Source organism: Aquila chrysaetos, chromosome 16, assembly GCF_900496995.4.
Source record: "Aquila chrysaetos chrysaetos chromosome 16, bAquChr1.4, whole genome shotgun sequence".
In the NCBI taxonomy this organism is placed as follows: Eukaryota; Metazoa; Chordata; class Aves; order Accipitriformes; family Accipitridae; genus Aquila; species Aquila chrysaetos.
Window position 1 is genome coordinate 11,420,600 of NC_044019.1, and position 17,610 is coordinate 11,438,209.

At 39.6% G+C, this 17,610-nt stretch overlaps 1 protein-coding gene across 14 annotated transcripts in view; it reads left to right on the forward strand.

Annotated features, from left to right (window-relative positions):
- The first annotated feature begins 3,866 nt into the window (after window positions 1–3,866).
- The window catches only part of BRSK2 (BR serine/threonine kinase 2), a 327,520-nt gene continuing 313,776 nt past the window's right edge, over window positions 3,867–17,610 (forward strand). For 7 of the 14 annotated variants that reach the window (XM_030039923.2, XM_030039924.2, XM_030039922.2 and 4 more), the window contains exon 1: window positions 3,868–4,342. In XM_030039923.2, coding sequence (XP_029895783.1) covers window positions 4,249–4,342 — 94 coding nt within the window. In that variant the 5' untranslated portion in view covers window positions 3,868–4,248. Of the gene's footprint in view, window positions 4,343–17,610 lie in introns of all 14 variants that reach the window. The other 7 variants (XM_030039926.2, XM_030039929.2, XM_030039931.2 and 4 more) reach the window with 3 other exon arrangements.

Consider the following 17,610-nt stretch of genomic DNA (forward strand, 5'->3'; position numbering starts at 1 on the left):
AAATGAACATGGGGACTTTCATCAGGCACAACCTAGTGTCAATGGGAGTGGGTGAAAAATGCCAAAAAAAGCGCAATAATTTTGTTCTGCTTTGTTTCAGAAGTATGATAAAACTGAACAAAATTCTAGATCATTATATTTTTATTTACTCATTACTCAAGCAAAATTTTTGCTGGCATCTGTGTTGAGTCCTTCCTGAGTGAGATTTCTAGGATTTAGTCCTTTAATGAGAACAATGAAAGAAAAATAATTAATGGGGAAAGAACTAAAAGTACTGAAGATGGTGCCAATACGCTAACTATACACTTAAATTTTCATTGCCTGTTCATTTAAGCAAAAGATGATACAGAATAAGGTCAGGGGAAATCATCCTATATGCATCCCTAAAGATATCCGATATATCCAATGACAGCAGAGCCCTGTTTATTCAAAATACTTTTGGAACATCAAAACATTTGGATAAACAGGGTTTCAAATAATTGAGGGAGTTATTGTATAAGTAATTCATACCAGGGGGACATAACCTAGATTCAAGGGAGTGAGTTTCAGATCAAAGGGGTACAGATAAATGGGATTTTGCTCTATATGAACAAATAAAATAAAAAGAATTTGATTATTCAGGAATCAAGAAATGTCCAAACATTTTTTCAAAAACAGTTTAGGACGAAAGGTCAAAATTGTTGCTATAGGCTGTACAGACAATTATTCCTATGGAATCAAAATAACAAATAACTAAATGAGACCAAAAAGGTGCTGGGTTTTTTTTTTTTTTGTGCATGCATGTGTGTGTTTTTTGTGGTTTTTTTGGTTGTTGTTGGTTATTTTGTTTTGTGTTTTTTTTGTTTTTTTTTTTTTTAAACTCACCAATCTTCCAGTCAGGATCATATGAACTTGACCAAGTTTTTTGATCTTATTCCAGCTGTGACACTGACACATATTTTGTGGTGGAAGGTGGGGATTTGTAACATTCGTGGCTCTCTAACTCATTTTCCCCAATGCCAAATAGAAGCGAACTGTAAAATACACAAGTTGGGTCTTAGATGGACAATATTGTCTGATTGCTCATCTTTCTATTAATATCATGACCCAGATATGGTTTATCTACATACAGACATCATAATCTCCTATTAAATGCCCTTTAAGTTACAAATCTTGGAATTTAAAAAGATGATAAGTATAAAAGATCTATGCTTATATTCACCATCTGCATTGTTAATATGGTGGTGTGGCTAATTTAGACAAATAAACAGTCTTTTCCTTTTTCTGAAAGTTAGGTTCACATTCCCATAATTCAGTATTGCCCCTTACTGTCTGTGTAGGGACCTTTTAATAGTGCGGATGGCAGAGGAGAAAACAGACTCAAGATTTAAAGGGGAGTTACAGGTCTGAGAACGACACATTTCGATTTCCCCCCCGACACTTGACTTCTGCAGCTAAAAGCCCAGCCAGGAGAGTGCTTCTCCCGCCACGGTGCCTCACCTCGAACAGCCCCATCCTGGCTCGTAAGTCATGCGGAAAGGAGGGCCCCCGAGGGATGGCATGTGCGGAAGGTGCCTTCTGCCTCAAGTTTCAGAGACATTTTTTCAACCGTGTCGCAAGACGTACCAGATCGTCCTGTTGAATCCGTCCTGACGTTTCTGGGCTTCACAGCTGGGTTTTTGAGCCCTCGGGTCTGTCAGCGCTGCCAGGTCTGAGTCCTGCACCATACCTGGAGCAGGTTCGCTTTGTACCACGGGCAGGCTGTGCCTCACCCCTCGGCCGTGGGGCAGGTCTCGTAGGACTGCCAGCCGCCCATTTAGCCGTCGGCCCTAACAGCCTGCCTTAGGCCTCTCCACAGGGGGACTCCACGCAGTCCTCCCCCCCCGACCCCCTACAGACCACTTTTGGCGGGAAGAGCGGTGCTGCGCCGCCGCCATGTCGCCGCGGCTGCCAGCAGGGCCCGCTGCCTCCTCTCTCCTCCCCCCCTCCGGTCCACGCGGCTCCGCCGGGGGCTGCAGGGCAGAGGGGAGAGGAGCATGGCGTGGGGAAGGGCCGCCCCCGTTGTTGGCGTCGTTTTCCCCAACTGCTTTTCCTTCCTCCTCAGTGAGGAACGCCGGGCTCAGGTGCGTGAGACGGCGTACCGGGGCTCTGAGAGGGGAGAGAGAGAGGAGTGGGAGTGTGAGAGGGAAGCAAGCATGAAAGAGGAGCAGCTATTGGGCTTGCGGTAAGGCGGGGGAAGAACAATGCTTAATGAAAGAGTTGGGGGAGGGAGCTTGGAGAAATGGCAGTTTGGAGTTGAGTTTAGTAGGGGAGGAAAGTAAACACCTGTGGGGGCTGGATGGGGTAGAGATTGCCGTTGGAAAAACGTAGAGGCAGTCCACTCAGCAGAGAAGGAGTTTTAATGGGTGGTCACACAGGGTGAGGTCTGGAGGGGGGGAGAAGAGGAATGGGCACGGTTTGGGGTGTTTTGGAGTTTGCTGGCAGCATGCTGCAGCGGCACGGTCTGGAAGTGAGAAAAGATGAACCATAAAGAGCAAAGCGGGGGAAGGTCAAAGCGAGTGTTGGGGTTTTGTTTCCTGAGGAGACAGGAGGATACCTTTGAATTGGTTTAAGGTTTCAATCCACTGGCTTGGTTTCCTCCCACTTCCTCATCTTGTTAACTCCTCTGCAACCTGTTGGGTAGAGTTGTGTCGTCTGTGATACAGGTAAAGAGCCAATTTCTAGTTTTATTCCAATTCATCAGCAGCTGCTGTCTGTAGATACAGGTATTAAAAAAAGGTAAATTTCCCTCTTTAAAAAAAAAACAAAACAAACCCAAACCAAGCAAACCTGAAATAGTCTTTTCTCTCAATGAGCAACAGATAATGATAAGGCTTGTTCAAGTTTTGCCCTCTCTTTACTCTCCCTTTCTTTTACAGGCTTGTCAAGGCCTCCCTCTCTGACTGAAGAATCCTTGCTGTGTGTTGTGTCTCAGTTGCAACTTGATAAGAATATCTCGACCAGTTTTCTGTCTGGAGTGGAGCAGAGAAGAGGAGGTAAAAATGGAACTTGTGTGTGGTAATGGTTTCAGCTTGATAGCCCTGGAGTCTGGCTGAAACTGTTGTATGGTCCTGAATCCAGAAAGTACATAGGCTTGTGCCTAACTTGAACCATATCTGCAGAGTCTTTTATTTCATCCAACTCCTTAAGCTCTGAAGGTTGAACACAGGCATAAGCACTTGGACAAAAACAGTGAAAGTTTTCTTAGGCTGCTAGTATGGGGCCTGTGGATCTGGGAATCAGTTCCTATTACCATCTCATCCCTGGATTTTCTGCTGTGTTTGTAATTAAGGTAGCGGCCATTCCATTTTTGATCTGTTCACCTAAGGACCTGAAGTCTATTTTCTCCCATCAAACTCAAAAGCAGGTCTGTCACTGAGTTCAGTGGTTACAGGATTGGCCCTGTTTTTTTCCTATCTTTTTTCTCTTTGCCCCACCCCCGCAAAGGCTCTCTTTAAAGGGTAAAACCCACAGAAGATGGAGGTGCTCCAGAATCCAACAGAATCAATAAATTTCTCAAGCTCATTTTTGGAGGTATTTTTTTTCCCCCTAATTCCTGCCACAATCTCAGCCTTTCTTTTAATACTCTGGAAGTACAGCTGGATTAGTGGAGTATAATTCAGAAGGGGAAAAAAAAGTGTGTGTTTGGGACTTAAAATAATATACATGCTAAACTATATTTAATTGTGCCTTATCAATAGACTGATAAACTTAGGTGTTTGCTGTTACCATTGATCATGATGCTCTGTAGCAGGCAGAGGCAGTAACTGCTGCTGATGGAAAAGAAAAGGTAGTGGAAGGAGGAGGGGAGAAGGAGATGGGAGACGCGGGGATTGGCTGCTTTTAATGTCAGTCTCAGCTGCGGGCCCCAGCTCTTCCGCTGCTCTGGCTCTGGCTCTCCCTTGAACAGCTCCTAGAGAGAACAAGGCGTGCGGAGCTCGGATCACCAGCATCATGCTCCTTGGGCTTGGATCGTAGATCCCCCTCTTTGAACATTAAAATAACTCCTTCGTCCATCAGCGTCCCAGGCAGACCCAGCGAGAAAACGCACACGTGAGAGAGAGAGGAAAGAAAGAGGAAGAAGAGAAAAATCCGCAACCAAGTGGACTAAAGCAAAGAAAAAGAGTGCTTTGCTTGCACAGCTGCAAAGTGGGAATTTAAAGAACTGCAGAGGGAGAAATTCCAGCTCATCAGCACATACACATTGCAGAATTACAGATCCAGGTAGAAATGACATCAACAGGGAAAGAAGGCAGCGGAGCTCAACATGCACAATATGTTGGACCCTATCGTTTGGAGAAAACCCTAGGAAAAGGACAGACAGGTTGGTTCTTTTACAGCAGCATAGGCGCTAGGGGGAAGGTGCTGTAGCAGCCAGTGAGGTGTTGGGGATGGGATGTTTGAGGGTTCAGGTTTTCCCATTTGCTGTTTTAGTGGAGGTAATATTCATAGGGGATTTTTGCTTTTATTTATTTAGTTTTCATTTTAAATCTTTCTTTTCTTTTTTCCTTTAAAAAAAAAAAAAAAAGCCCAGGATGCTTTATGTTCATTACTCCTGCTAATGGGTGTTGTTCTGATGACAGCCAGAGTGCATGCAGAGGAAAAAATAGGTGATCTGCTGGTGGTGAATTTTCACATCAATTTCTTCACTGCCCTACTTAGGAGCATTTTCTTTTTAATCAAATTATATTGAAATGAAAGGTTCACAGCCTGTAGTACTGAGGAGGAGGTGGTGGTGGTAGTGGGGGAGTCACCAGCAGTATTTCATGACATCATGATTGAAAAGGGTGTAGTCCTTAAGGTGCAGTTGGGGGGGTGGAAATATGTACAGTATGTCTGTGGCACTGACTGCTGTGGGTATTTAGCAAATATGGATGGATGGGCTGCTGGTTTTTGTGGGTAGGGTCTGAAATAAAAGAAAAATAGAGGATTGGTAGCAGAATTAATTCTGGTTATGCTGTGTTTTTGTAGGAGGGATTTTTGGGGGAGGGGAGGTTATTTAATTATTTTTCTTAAAGCTTGTTTATGAAACTCACCCCCAGCAGATTTTCCTGAATTGAACAATGGTAAGAAATGTTAAAAAGAGGAAACCGAGTGGAGGGAATTAGCAGAGAGCAGGTGCTTCTGCCCTACATGACATAATTAGATCCCCTAAATGCGTTCAAGATCTGGACTTACTGTTGCTTGGATAGCATATTCACTTCAAGGGCAGGGGAGCATTAATTGGAAGAAAAACCCTTAAAAAGAAGCCCAAATGTTCTCCTTATTTAATTTTTTTATTTTTTTTTTTTTTTTTTTTTTTTTTAGTAACAGGTGCAATAAGCAATGGCATGTGGCAAATTCATTGGGTTGGGAGCCCCCCCAAAAGTGGATTGAGACTCGAGATTATAATTTAGGGAAAGGGGAAGATCAGCCATAGGGGGGCTTCTTTGGGCATGTGGGTGTTAAGTGTTGTTCATTATGGTGGGACAATAAAACATGATGCATTGTGGTGTTTTTTTTTTTTTTTTTTTTTTTTTTTTTATAACCCAGCCGAGCTTTGCCCATCTGTTGTCTAAAGGATTTAATAGGCGTTTCCATCCCCAGCTGCTGCCTCTGCTCTGCCTGCTTCCTCACTGCCCTGCGTGGCAGCAGCTCTGCAGTCCGCAATTTTCTTGGGGACACAGTCAAAATCCAGATCTTTCTCTGTAAGAAGCAATGCTCTTCTGAGATGATTGATTATAACACCCCCCCCCTCCCCCATCTTTCCCCTCCTCTTCACAACCCCATAGCAACCGTTCAGAGACATGGATGAAGATGACATTGTCTTCTAGTGAAAGTGACTTTTATTTATATTTCATTTTTTTTCAAATCTCTTCAGTGTATCAGCTGCTAAAGGTAGCTCTCTGTCACTGTTTTGGTTACCACCTTTATTCTTTGCATAGCTCAATAAGCCCTTACTTCTGCAGCTGTATTCTTACTAAAATCTGTTATGATGATGATAATGAAAACACTCTACCAAAAAATTGCAACGTATTGGTAATGAAACTGCCCTATTTCTGCTGGTAATCCTTTCCAGGATACTTCAGGTGATCAAAGAGCCAGATGTAGATGACAAATTCATTTTTGTCTTCATCACCATTTCCTTTTTTCTGTCTCTCACCTTCTCAGCACCCCTCCCTCCCCTTTAAATAAAATTGTGTCTGAGATTCCTGAAAATACAGCTGCATTAACCTTTTGCTCCATGTCTCATAGCCTGACGTTGTGGTCCTAAAGGGTTATCTGCAGCTTTGGTTATTTTTTTCCTCTCTGCTAATCTTCCTATCTTCCTCCTAAGTGATTAGAGATGTGGGGGTGGAGGGAGAAGAAGAGGATGTATTTAGAGTCTTGCTGCTGTTGGCCTCTGCAGTTATTCAACCAGCTGGACAAGGGTGAAAGTTTCCTTTTGCAGCTTTACCATATAACTGATCTTTATAGATAAGTCTCTGCTGTTTGCACACATGAATGCACATAAAAAGCACAATGCATGGTGTCATAGAAGCTGGGGGTGGGGGGAAGAGGAAGAGAAATCTTAAAAGTAGCTGATGTCAGTCTATGTCTTCCTTGCTATACCCACCCTTGATTAATGGAATAATGCACTGAGGTGAAATCTAACTCGGTATTAAACATACACAGCTAAATATGGAAAGATGCCTTCTGGTCTTCTCGCATTTTCTGTGCTAATCGCATTTGGGAGCATGCAGAATAGCATGAACAGTGTGTGGTACATAGCTAGTCCTCATCCTGCTTGTTTTGGAGGGTAAGCAGGCAACCTGCAGCATTTTAGGGAGAGGACAACAAGCGCAGTATGAGGGCCTGATTGACCATAGTGTGTTGTCAAGGTGTGTAACTTTGAATTTGGGTTGCAGTGGCATACGGCTGAAGAAAATAGGGGTTGTAATCATTCCTTTAGAGCTTGACTTTAAAGCTTGGAAGATTAGGAGGTAATGGCTTGGAATATTTTTTGTTTTTTCCAAGGGGATGCGGAAAAGTGAGAAATAAAATCTGGCAAAATGTAGTAATGAATAGAAAGAAAGTATAAGTTGTGTTGCAAAGTCCTGTCCATTTTGCAGTGATCTTCATATCCATAATTTTTTATTTTGAATAAAAAATTCTTGACTCTATAAAGTTATTTCAGATAGGCAGGTCTAGCTTTGCTCCCAGATACATTAATATTATACAGATGTATTAATTGCTCTTACCTGCTTTTACTGAGCTCAAAAGAAAGGAGTTTTGGGAAAGAGCATGGGTTCATAGTTCAGGGCAGACTTAGAAAGGCTGCCATGGAGGGAGAGCTTAATGGTAAGTAGAACTCTCACTGACTTTTCCTCTGTGAAGTTCTCACTGACTGCCACCTTAATAGCTGGAAAAAAGTGTTTACCAACAGCAGCCTGCTGGTCCCTGCAAAGAGGTCCAGTTGCTGTATGTGGGACATTAGTGGAACCTGGTGACATCTGGCAGTAGGTGGGCAAAACTGACATGGAAAAGCCTTCGGTTCAAATTGGTGGGTAACAACTGTTGTTGAAAGTGTTGACTAGAATTCAAAATCGGGTATGCAAAATTTGTCCTGAGTGGCCTTCTGTGCTGGTGCGTCAAGCTTGCTGAGGGTGACTGATGCCACAAAGAGAGGATTAGGGCCTCTTAGAGAAGCTGGAAAAGGGCTACATGGGGCAGTGCTGAAAAATGTCTGTGCTTAGCTCTTTGCTGGTAATGGGAATGATAGAGGAATGAAGGAAAATTATTTTTAATAATTTAGCATACAAATTTAATGTATAATTTGAGTACTGTAGTAAGATGGTTTGCTTCTGTAATAGGTTGAATTCAGAGCACCTCTTTACTGCAGCTGGAGGAATAGCTCATGGAATCTGTTGGAATGATTTTGCAAGAATACAAGCAGCAGCATAATCTTAATTATTGTACTCAAAAAATTATTTTACAGAACTGTCAGTGTAAAAAATCATTACTATATATATATATATATATGGGTATGTGGGGAAAGGTTGGTTTATCCAAGTTCCATTGATACATTCTTCTACAGTTAATTATAGGAGGTTTTCCTTGTAATTAACAGTAATGAATAAAGGATGTGTGTCATGTTACAGTAACACACGTGGAAACAGTGTGCCTTGAGAAACCCCAGTCACACCTGATCATGAAGCACAATTTTAGTTTTAGATCAAACGGAGGCTTTTCTCCGTTTGCCACTAATTCTGTGTGAAATCAGCTTCTTGCATATTCTTTGCTTTATTTTTTTTTTTCTTTTTAATTCCACAAATATCTTTGTGTGTTTCTTTTGGCCTCATTAACCCTTATTTCACCCTTGAAATTCTTAAGAGTAATTCAGGTTGACTGTAGTGAATATTTATTAATGAGTACAAAGATGAGGAGCTGAAGTATTTCTTGTGGAGGGCTTCAGTGTTTTGGAGGGTTTTCTTGTGTTTTCATTTGACAGTCACTGTATAGGCTTCAGGATCATTGTTTGCTATGGCACCAATTCAATGTCTAGTTGAAATTTCCAAAATGCTGCTTTGTCTACAAGCAATAAGACATCATCTCTAAGTGGGAGTTACCCTATTTACTTTGAGATAAATTTGATGAAAAATTTAATGTTGCTGATCCATTTTGTCTTGTTCCTTTCATTCTGTTTTAAGCCCAGTTCTGCAGACATTCAATACAAAGAATCCTGCTTGAAACTCACACACTTCAACCTTTGCAAAAAGTATAGGGGGTCCCTTTTCTGCGTTGTATACCATACAACTTACAACTATTTTAATGTACAATGTGTTAGTTACATGTGAGCCATCAGTGAGGTGTTCAGCAGTATGATGTTGGGTTATGTAAGAACAGAAATCATTAAATTTGGGTCTTGGTGTATTTAATAGCCTTTTATTCAGTGAGAGCTTAAACAGGATGTTTCTTTACAACCACCTGTTTCCATGACATCAGCAGAAACTGAAATTTGTTAATTTTTTTATTTGCCTCTGTCAAATTTGGTTGAAATTGAAAGCTTCAGATCTATTCAAGGAGTGTTTGGTAGACAATGTCATCTCAGAAGCCTGGTTTCCTTAGGTAAGGAGGCTAAACAAAATATATCCTTTTTCATTCATACTGCTATTTTTTCTAAATATCTAAAGGATCTAAAGAGTACAGCTTTATTCTGTTTAGCTGTTTAGATGAATATATCACTATAGAGGTGGAAATCATTGTAGTTCCCCCCATGGCCTTTTTAAACAAACAAACAACAAACCAGTATATATTCTGTTAATGTTTTCATATATATATTTTACTTTCCTTAAAGTTTCTTTCAAAACAGTGAATCCATACCCTTTGTCATGATAGTCTGTGAAGACTTAAATGGTTAATTAGTAATCATAGAAATAAACTACTGCAAGCAATACTGTGGGCAATAGAGGTCTTAAGAATGAAATTTTACCAAGAAAGGTTATGTCATAGGGACTTAGACTTAATGGATTTTTAAGTATTGGGTATGAGTTTTGAGAGATTTGGGCTTTCTTAACTTTACATACCTTTGATCCGATTGTTTAGAAGTACTGTTTGCCTGCATTACTGACTGAAGTAAACTACTATTACCATGCTGCGTGTCTGAACTGCAAAGTTCAGATATCTGTTTTATGACTTTCACCTTTTTTTTTTTCTTTTAAAGCAAATTCCTGTTTGCTAACTACAGTGAAAATGATTTTTAGCTTCCATCCTTCTGCAAACTTTGTAAAGGCACGCCTTTAGTCTTCTACCCCAATATCAGTAGCAAAATTATTATGAACTCGTTGAAACAGGAGCAGGCTCTGAATGATTGTTTTTCTTTGTAAAGCACAGTAAGCTTTCTCACCCAAGATTTGTTAAAATTCAGGTACTGTCAAATGAGTAGGACTATATGACTATTTATATACCTACGTTTCAGACATCAGCAGGAGCTACGGAAGCAGTGATTTCACAAATAGAGTTCTTGCACTGCTCAAGCACTCTTACACTTTCCATCACTGCTTTAATGTCATTTTGTGCTGCTACAGTGGGAAGGACTGCATTAGAATGATGAGAGAGGTTGGAGAAATTTAAAAAGCTTCTCAATAGAATTTACCTCTTGAGAGGAATTCTTTCTGATCTCTGGAATACCTGTGATTCCATGAAAAGAGCAAATGTAGCATTTTAAGTGGGTTCTTACAATTCCTTTTGTAAATTGAGTGGAACAGCCAGTGTATGTTTTGGATTCTCCAACATACAATATTTTTCAGTATACCATAAATTTACTCCATACATTATATTTTGGGAAGTCTTTAATATTGTATACTTTAGAGAGTTAAACAGTAATTGCAGTGGTGATAATAAATGTTGATGTCCGCCTCAAAATTAGTAGGTAGGTAATACAGAACAAATGTAGGTGGTCAAAGAATTCCAGCTTTCAGAAGAAATTTGAAAGGAAATGAGAAATTTGGAAGTAATGCCCTGTGAAGTAAGAGACATTGCATGAGGAATGTATTATGCACATAGGAGAACAGTCAAAATAAGAAGAGGTGGAAGCCTGGATATAGATTTCCATGAAGGTAGAGTAAAGGCAGAGACATAAATGAATGCTCAAGGAGTGTTCCTCTTCAAATGCTGAGATACTGTAAATTGCCCTGTGAAGTCAGTCAGTGTTTTAAGTTGAGCTGACTTCAGTAGAAAGATCATCAAGCCCATGATAAATAGGTAAGGGTGGACTTTTTTTGTTTGTCATGGATTGTTCTATCAAGAAATATCCCAAAGATATCTTCTGGTTTTGTTTTAAACAAACCCAAGATGTTTAGCAATCCTAGTCAATAATGCTGTTCGTTCTGCTTATGGAATATGAGGAGATTGTTCCATTTTCAGTTCATGCATAAACAGTACTGTTTTACTACAAAACATCCATGCTGATCTGTAGAGTAACATGAATAATTTGTTGTAAATAGTGTTCTAATGAACTTGAACTGTCTTCATCTGCAGTGTCTGTAAGTGCAGAGTGATTTTCTTTAAGTCCTTATTTGTTTCAGATTTTCTGGCAAACAACTATTTTTATCTCCTTTCCCCAACTGTTTTTACCTCACTTACAAATTGGTTGCACTTAAACAATATTCAAACATTTGAACTGTACTCTTGAATGTAGTCTGGATGTGTTGCATAAGAGTATTACATTCTACTTGTATAGTTGTGCGAGCACTTCCAACATAAATGTTTGCAAGTGCAAACTGAAAATTTAGTTTTCCTGGACGGTTTGAGTGTGATGCACATAAGCACCCTTGCCTGGAAGATGAGCGGTTTTCCAGAAAGGTTTTTTTTTTAAAAGGCACACAAACGTGACCAAACTAAACTTACTTAATTTCAAATGCCTACTTTTAGAGCATATTAATAGTGTTCATCCAGTTCCATTTGACTTATTCTGCATTTACTTTTCAATAGGGGTATAACATTTTTATTCATTCCTTTAAATCTGGTTACAGACTAGAAACATTACTGATAAAATTGTGGTTAAAACCATGGGAAAAAATCTACCCAGAAGATTTTTTTCATTGCTTCATAGCTTTTGAAAATCAGGAATTTAGGTGGAACAGAGGAAATTGTATTGGTTCCTTTCATAAAAGTGTATTACTTGCTATTGATGTAGCTGCAAGCATTTTTTTTCTTGAATGTGTTGTTTGTGGCAGAGATGCTTATGAGATCGCTGTTGTCCTGTGGACTGTATAAACAGGAATATACTGTTTCTTTTGCAATGACCTTGGGATACAGTTTTTAAAGGATAATAAATGAAGTGTGTCATGAGACTGAGGATAAAGAGCAATATGAACAAAGAAGGTAAATGATGGTGCTCATATTTAAACAAATCCAGCTATGTTTTCTTGCAAATGGTACTGTTGCCTTCATGGTAGTGCAGGGTAACCTTCAGGCTGGTGCAGATAGCTGATGGGTAGTTACTCAGTGCTGGAATGGGTAGAATAGAATACTTATCTTGAGTTGTCAGCTCGCTCATTTTTATTTTGAGGAAATTATTTTATTATTTCCTGAAGGCCACAGAGATCGTTGTCAACTGACATAAATTAAAGTAGCCCTAAAGCTGCCCTAAATAACTCTTTCACAAAGTTCTAATGTCTGAGCTTACTGTTTCGCACCCCATGACTGTGCCAGGCAGTTTCTGCCTTTCAACTTCTGTTCCTACTCTGGCTTTCTTGTATAAAGATTATTGCATATTTAAGAGGAAAATAAATATTTTTTTAATTTCTTGTTCAAATAAACTTTTTAATTTGGGGTGGTGGAAGGGGTGGGGTTAGACTGGAAGGGACCATTCCTTGTGTAGCTTACCATTGATAACAGGCTGTTCTTCAGTTTTTTATCTAACATTCATCCATTGATAATCAGTGATTTGATAATTAAGGAGTTTGGAAAAAAGTAGATAACTTGCCAGTTACTGGCAAAAGGAAATTAAGGTTGGTAAAAGCTTTGCACCAAGATTTGCAACATCAACTGACAGTAAATGGGTTAATGCAGGGTGCAGGGGGGAATTGAGGAGAGAAATCAGCATCAAGTGGCTTAAGGTGTGCCAGTACTATCTCTTTTTTGTTTTAGCATTCCAGCACTATGTGGCAATTATAGGCATGATGATATTTCCAGTGAAGTGCTTAACTTTAACAAAATTTAAAAAAAATTAAAATGATGGAAAACTGTTTTCAGACATCCATTTAGTAAGTGCTTTTCTGACTGCCTGCTTCTACTTACAAAACAACATACTCTTTTTATATCCTGATGCTCTTGCAATTTCGATTTGTTATCTGTTGCAGTGTATGCTTAATGTGTGGGGGGGAAATCAGTGTGATAATGTGTATTTTTTTAATAATGTCTACATTACAAGCTCTGCTTTTGCAGTGTCATTCCTCTGTGTGTTCAGCCTGAACGTGCCATAAGCACACTGCCCTTGTCATTTAGCTATTAAAAGCACTATTGACTGGAACAAAAATAATGGAGGAGCTGGTTTCTGGGAGAAGCAAACTGGTCTGGACCAAAAATGTGTTAATTTCCTACTGTCTGTCTACTCTTAGAATGATTAAGTTTCAGTCTGCCAAAGGCTGAACAGCAGTCCTTCAGCTGCAGACGAGAATGTACCAGGTCTTCGTAGTGACCCACCAGGGAATGTTGATGGAATTGCTTGGCTCTTTATCTTCTTTCACTCTTTTTCTTAATTAATTTATGTGTGATAGCAGTGTACACACTAGATTTCTACACAGATGCTTTTCTTGGGTAAGTGATTGTTCTGTTGCTTTGGTCCAGGATGAGGTACACTGTAGCCCAGGTTCATAATTTTGGCTCATCCACCCTATGGTAATATAATTTATGAGGAAGAGGGACCAGCAATAACATATTTGCAGCTAAACATGAGCTGCTGATGTATGATTTCCTTTTTTTAAATTTTATTTTGAAAAAAAGCAATGTCCTGCTCTGATAAAGTCTGAGCTAAGCTAGCACAAGACTTTGCTAAGACTACTGTTTTATTGCATTTGAATTAAAACATAAGTTTAAGTAGGAAGAGAAGACTTAACATTACAGATCCTTGTGGTATGAAATGGACTGTGTGGGATGTTTAAAAATTTCTCATGTCTTTTGCTGACTGTTTGCCAGCTCAGGGTTGGGTTACTCGTCATGCCAGCCATTTGCTCTGGGTAAGTTTCATTCAGTGACTGTGTGAATTCCTTTTAATAACTGTGACCTATCCCTAAGATTAAGTAATGGGTTTGACTCCTAGTTTTTTGCCTTATTGGAATCTCTTCATCTCTCCCAGTATTCTAGACCAAAGCTCTCATTGTATTTTCAGGTTGTAAATGATGGGTGGCTTGGCTGTCGCATTGAGATGACCTGCTGTCAGCAGGTACGGGATTGGTCTGTGGTTTTCCTTTTGAAGTTCTGGTCATCTGTTTTTTGGTTTGGTGGGGTCTTTTTTTGTTGTTTTTTTTAGTTCATTTTTTTTGTTTTTAGTTCTTTTGTTGTTGTTGTTTTGGGAGGGGTGGGTGTTTTTGTGGGTTTTTTTGGTTTTTTGTTCTTTTGGTTTATTTGGGGTTTTTTGTGGGTTTTTTTGTTTTCGGTGGGGTTTGTTTTTGGTGGGTTTTTGTGGTTTTTTTTGTGGGTTTTTTGTTTTTTTTGTGGTTTTTCTGTGGGTTTTTTGGTTTTTTGTGGGTTTTTTGTGGGTTTTTTGGTTTTTTGTGGGTTTTTTGTGGGTTTTTTTGGTTTTTGTGGGTTTTTTTGGGTTTTGTGGGTTTTTTTGGTTTTTGTGGGTTTTTTTGGTTTTTGTGGGTTTTTTTGGTTTTTGTGGGTTTTTTTGTTTTTTTGTGGGTTTTTTTGTTGGTTATTTTTTGGGTTTTTTTGGTTTGTTTTTGTGGGTTTTTTTTGTTGGGGTTTTTTTGGTTTGGTTTTGGGGGGGTTTGGTTAGGTTTTTTGGGGGGGTTTGGGTTTTTTGGGGGGGGGTTGGGGGTTTTTTGGGTGTGTTTTGGGTGTGTTTTCTTGTTTTGTGTTTTTTTTGGGGGTTTTTTTTGTTGGTTTTTTTTTTTTTTGTTTGGGGGGGGTTGTTTTTTTTGTTTTTTTTTTTTTTTTGGTTGGTTTGTGGGTTTTTTTGGTTTTTTTGGTTGTTGGTTTTTTTTTTTTTTTTTTTTTTTTTTTTTTTTAACTTCAAAGTTACCTTGCCTCTTCAAACTGGAAACTGGTTCAAGGATTGGCATCCTAATCTAGAGTATGCTAGACAGGTATTTGGTTCTTTCTACAGCTGTAATCTCCTATAGCAAATTAATGAAGACTTCAGGATGCTATTCTGAGAAAAGTTTTGGGGATGTTACAGTTCCAAGACTGAGCCCCTTTATCATTTCAGCCCTGTTTAAATAGGTTAATGGTTACTGCTAGAAGAGCTGGTGGAAATACTCTAAGCAAGAAAATAGCCTATCTCTAAATAAGCATCTGTTATTGTTAAAGATTTATTTTTTTTTTTTAAACCGTATGGTCATGATAGACTGAAAAATAAGGTACTTCTATCGTTTACCCCCACTTCTTATACAGATGCATTGTCTTTGGGCAATTAACCCTGATGCACTGTGTGTCCTTGGAGAATTATTTTCTGTTACATATGGTTTTTTTTCTTCCACATTTCATGTGTCTTGCCTAGGTTGTGAACTGAGAGGAAAGATAATTTGTGTTACAGTATCTGCATATAATCCCTTTCATGCTAAGGCACTAATCTTACTTGGGCCTTTGTGTGTGTATAGTATGTTCCATTTGAATATAAGAAGAAGCTTCTCCACTGTGAGGGTGGGTTGAACCTGACACAGGTTGCCTAGAGATGTTGGGAAGTCTCCATCCTTGCATATGTTCAAAACCAGACTAGACACAGCCTTGAGCAGCCTACTCTAGTTGACTCTGCTTTGACCAAGGGTGTTGGACTAGATGATCTCCAGAGATCACTTCCAACCTCAACTCTTCTGCTATTTTGTGTTATCCTGTGCAACCAAACCATGACTTTTTCAGTTAACTGTGAAACTAAGGAACTCTGTTTCCTCCAGTTTTGTACACCATATTTTCCTCCTCCTCTTCCTTTCTGTCTCTGTCCCTTGTCTCTTGGGCTAGGTGAAGACTGTGGCTCCTTTGGAGCTGTCTCTGCTGCCTGTCCATCTTTTATTCTTTCTTTTGGAATACATTAAGGATTAAATCACAATTACTCTTTCCATTGTGGGAGCAATTGTTTGAATCTTTTTTTTTTCCCCCCAGACATTCAGCACTTTCCATGAAATTTGTAGAATCTTAGAGACTTCCCTTGCTCTTTCAAACTTGGTTGAAACTTGCTAATTTACTCTTGTGTTATGGGGGAATTGCAGACAGGCAGCCTGAACATTTAAATTTTGTTTCCTTAAGAAATCAGGCTAAAGCAAAGCTGTCCTAAACAGCACAGCTTCTCTAATCTGCATTTGGTTTTGAAGGCCATGAGATGTTGCTATGGCAGATTGGGATTGCTGGAATACAGGTACTCTTCAGATATTGCGCTCAACTTAGTTAAGACTCTTGCACCAAAGTTAAGAGGAAAAAGTGATGGTAAACCACATTGTGATTCCTTAATGCTGGGGGAATCCCCAGTCAGCTTGGTAGGCTGGATTCCTGTCTGCTTTCTGCTGCTGGAGCAGTGCAAAGCAAGGAGGATGGAGGCTAGAACTTGGTCCTTTCTGTTTGCAAGCTGAACTCAGTGATTGGGGAGTGTGGGAAGAAGGGAGCCCTCTCTGTATTTCCTCTATGTATCCATTTCAGTACAGTGGCAGTATTTGAAGTAGTCCTTTCCTGCAGAAAGCTGAGAGGAAGACTGAGAGCTGTTTGTGTGTTTGCAATGCCTGTCTGTACAAAAATCGTCACCAAAGACAAAGCCAAGTATTATATTAGAACTTGGCAATGACACAAGTGCTATAGCCCTATTAAACGAGGGCATTTGTTTTGTTGAAAAGGCATGGCTATGAGTGGCACAGCTTTTAAGATTCCTTATACTTTGCAAGCACCAGCCTTAAACAGTTTTTCATTAGCTGTTGAAACTAGTTAAATTTACACTTTTTTCCAAACTTCCCACTCCTATAAACCAGTAAAGCTTGATTAAAATCAGTAGTCATCGACAACAAAGAAAGATCTGTCCTGGTGTTTCTGGGTTTTGTCCCATGCTGCTTTTCTTCTGGGTCTGTGGTTTATTTCATTGGTCATATTTGTGAAATCACATCTCTTTTGCTTCTGGTTGTTTCCCGATTGCGCTGAAGACATTACTTTGTCAAATTCCCCACTCAGTTACGTCTATGTAGTCCTAGTGACTTCAAGGCCTTGCTCAAGTTTATCTCAGAGGGGAGTTTGACCCATGAGCAAGCTCCTCGTTGATGGCAGCAGAGGCAGACCTCTGGCAGTGTTCTAGTTAAGAGCAGCCTAGGAATACATCTCCTCTGTGGTGAATATTCAAGCAAATTAGAGCACAAAGTGGAATAATACTGCAAGCAGATTAAATTCAAACTGAAAATACAGGTCCAGCGTTTTACAAATTACTCTCTTTCATCCTTAAAGCAGAAGTCTGCTCAGCTAACAGACAAATTAAGGCACACAAACACTTTAATATCTTAGTAGTAATTCTTCTTTAGTATTCCACACATACATATACTGAAATCACCCCACCAGTTTGCATTAAGCTTCAGGATGTAGAAAATATCCTTACCTTTATCATTACTGCATTTTTGCTAGGGAAAGCAACAGCCAGACGACTAGCATGGTTAGGAGAGTTGCCACCTTGTTACCCAGTGGCTCTTCCTGCTCAGAGGGAATGCTGCAAAAATAGGCATGGTTTCTAGATCTGCATTGTAATGCTGTCATCACCATTACTCTTATCATCATTGAATCAGATGAGTTACAGCCGAGAGCCTCTTTAGCTCCACCAATGCTTATTTTTTCCTTAGTGTTTTGGCACCTGTGGTTCTGCAGAACCAGGTGGTCTGAATTCTCAAGAATTCATAAAAAAGATTGGTTAGAATAGTAAACTTAACATCATATTTACTGTTC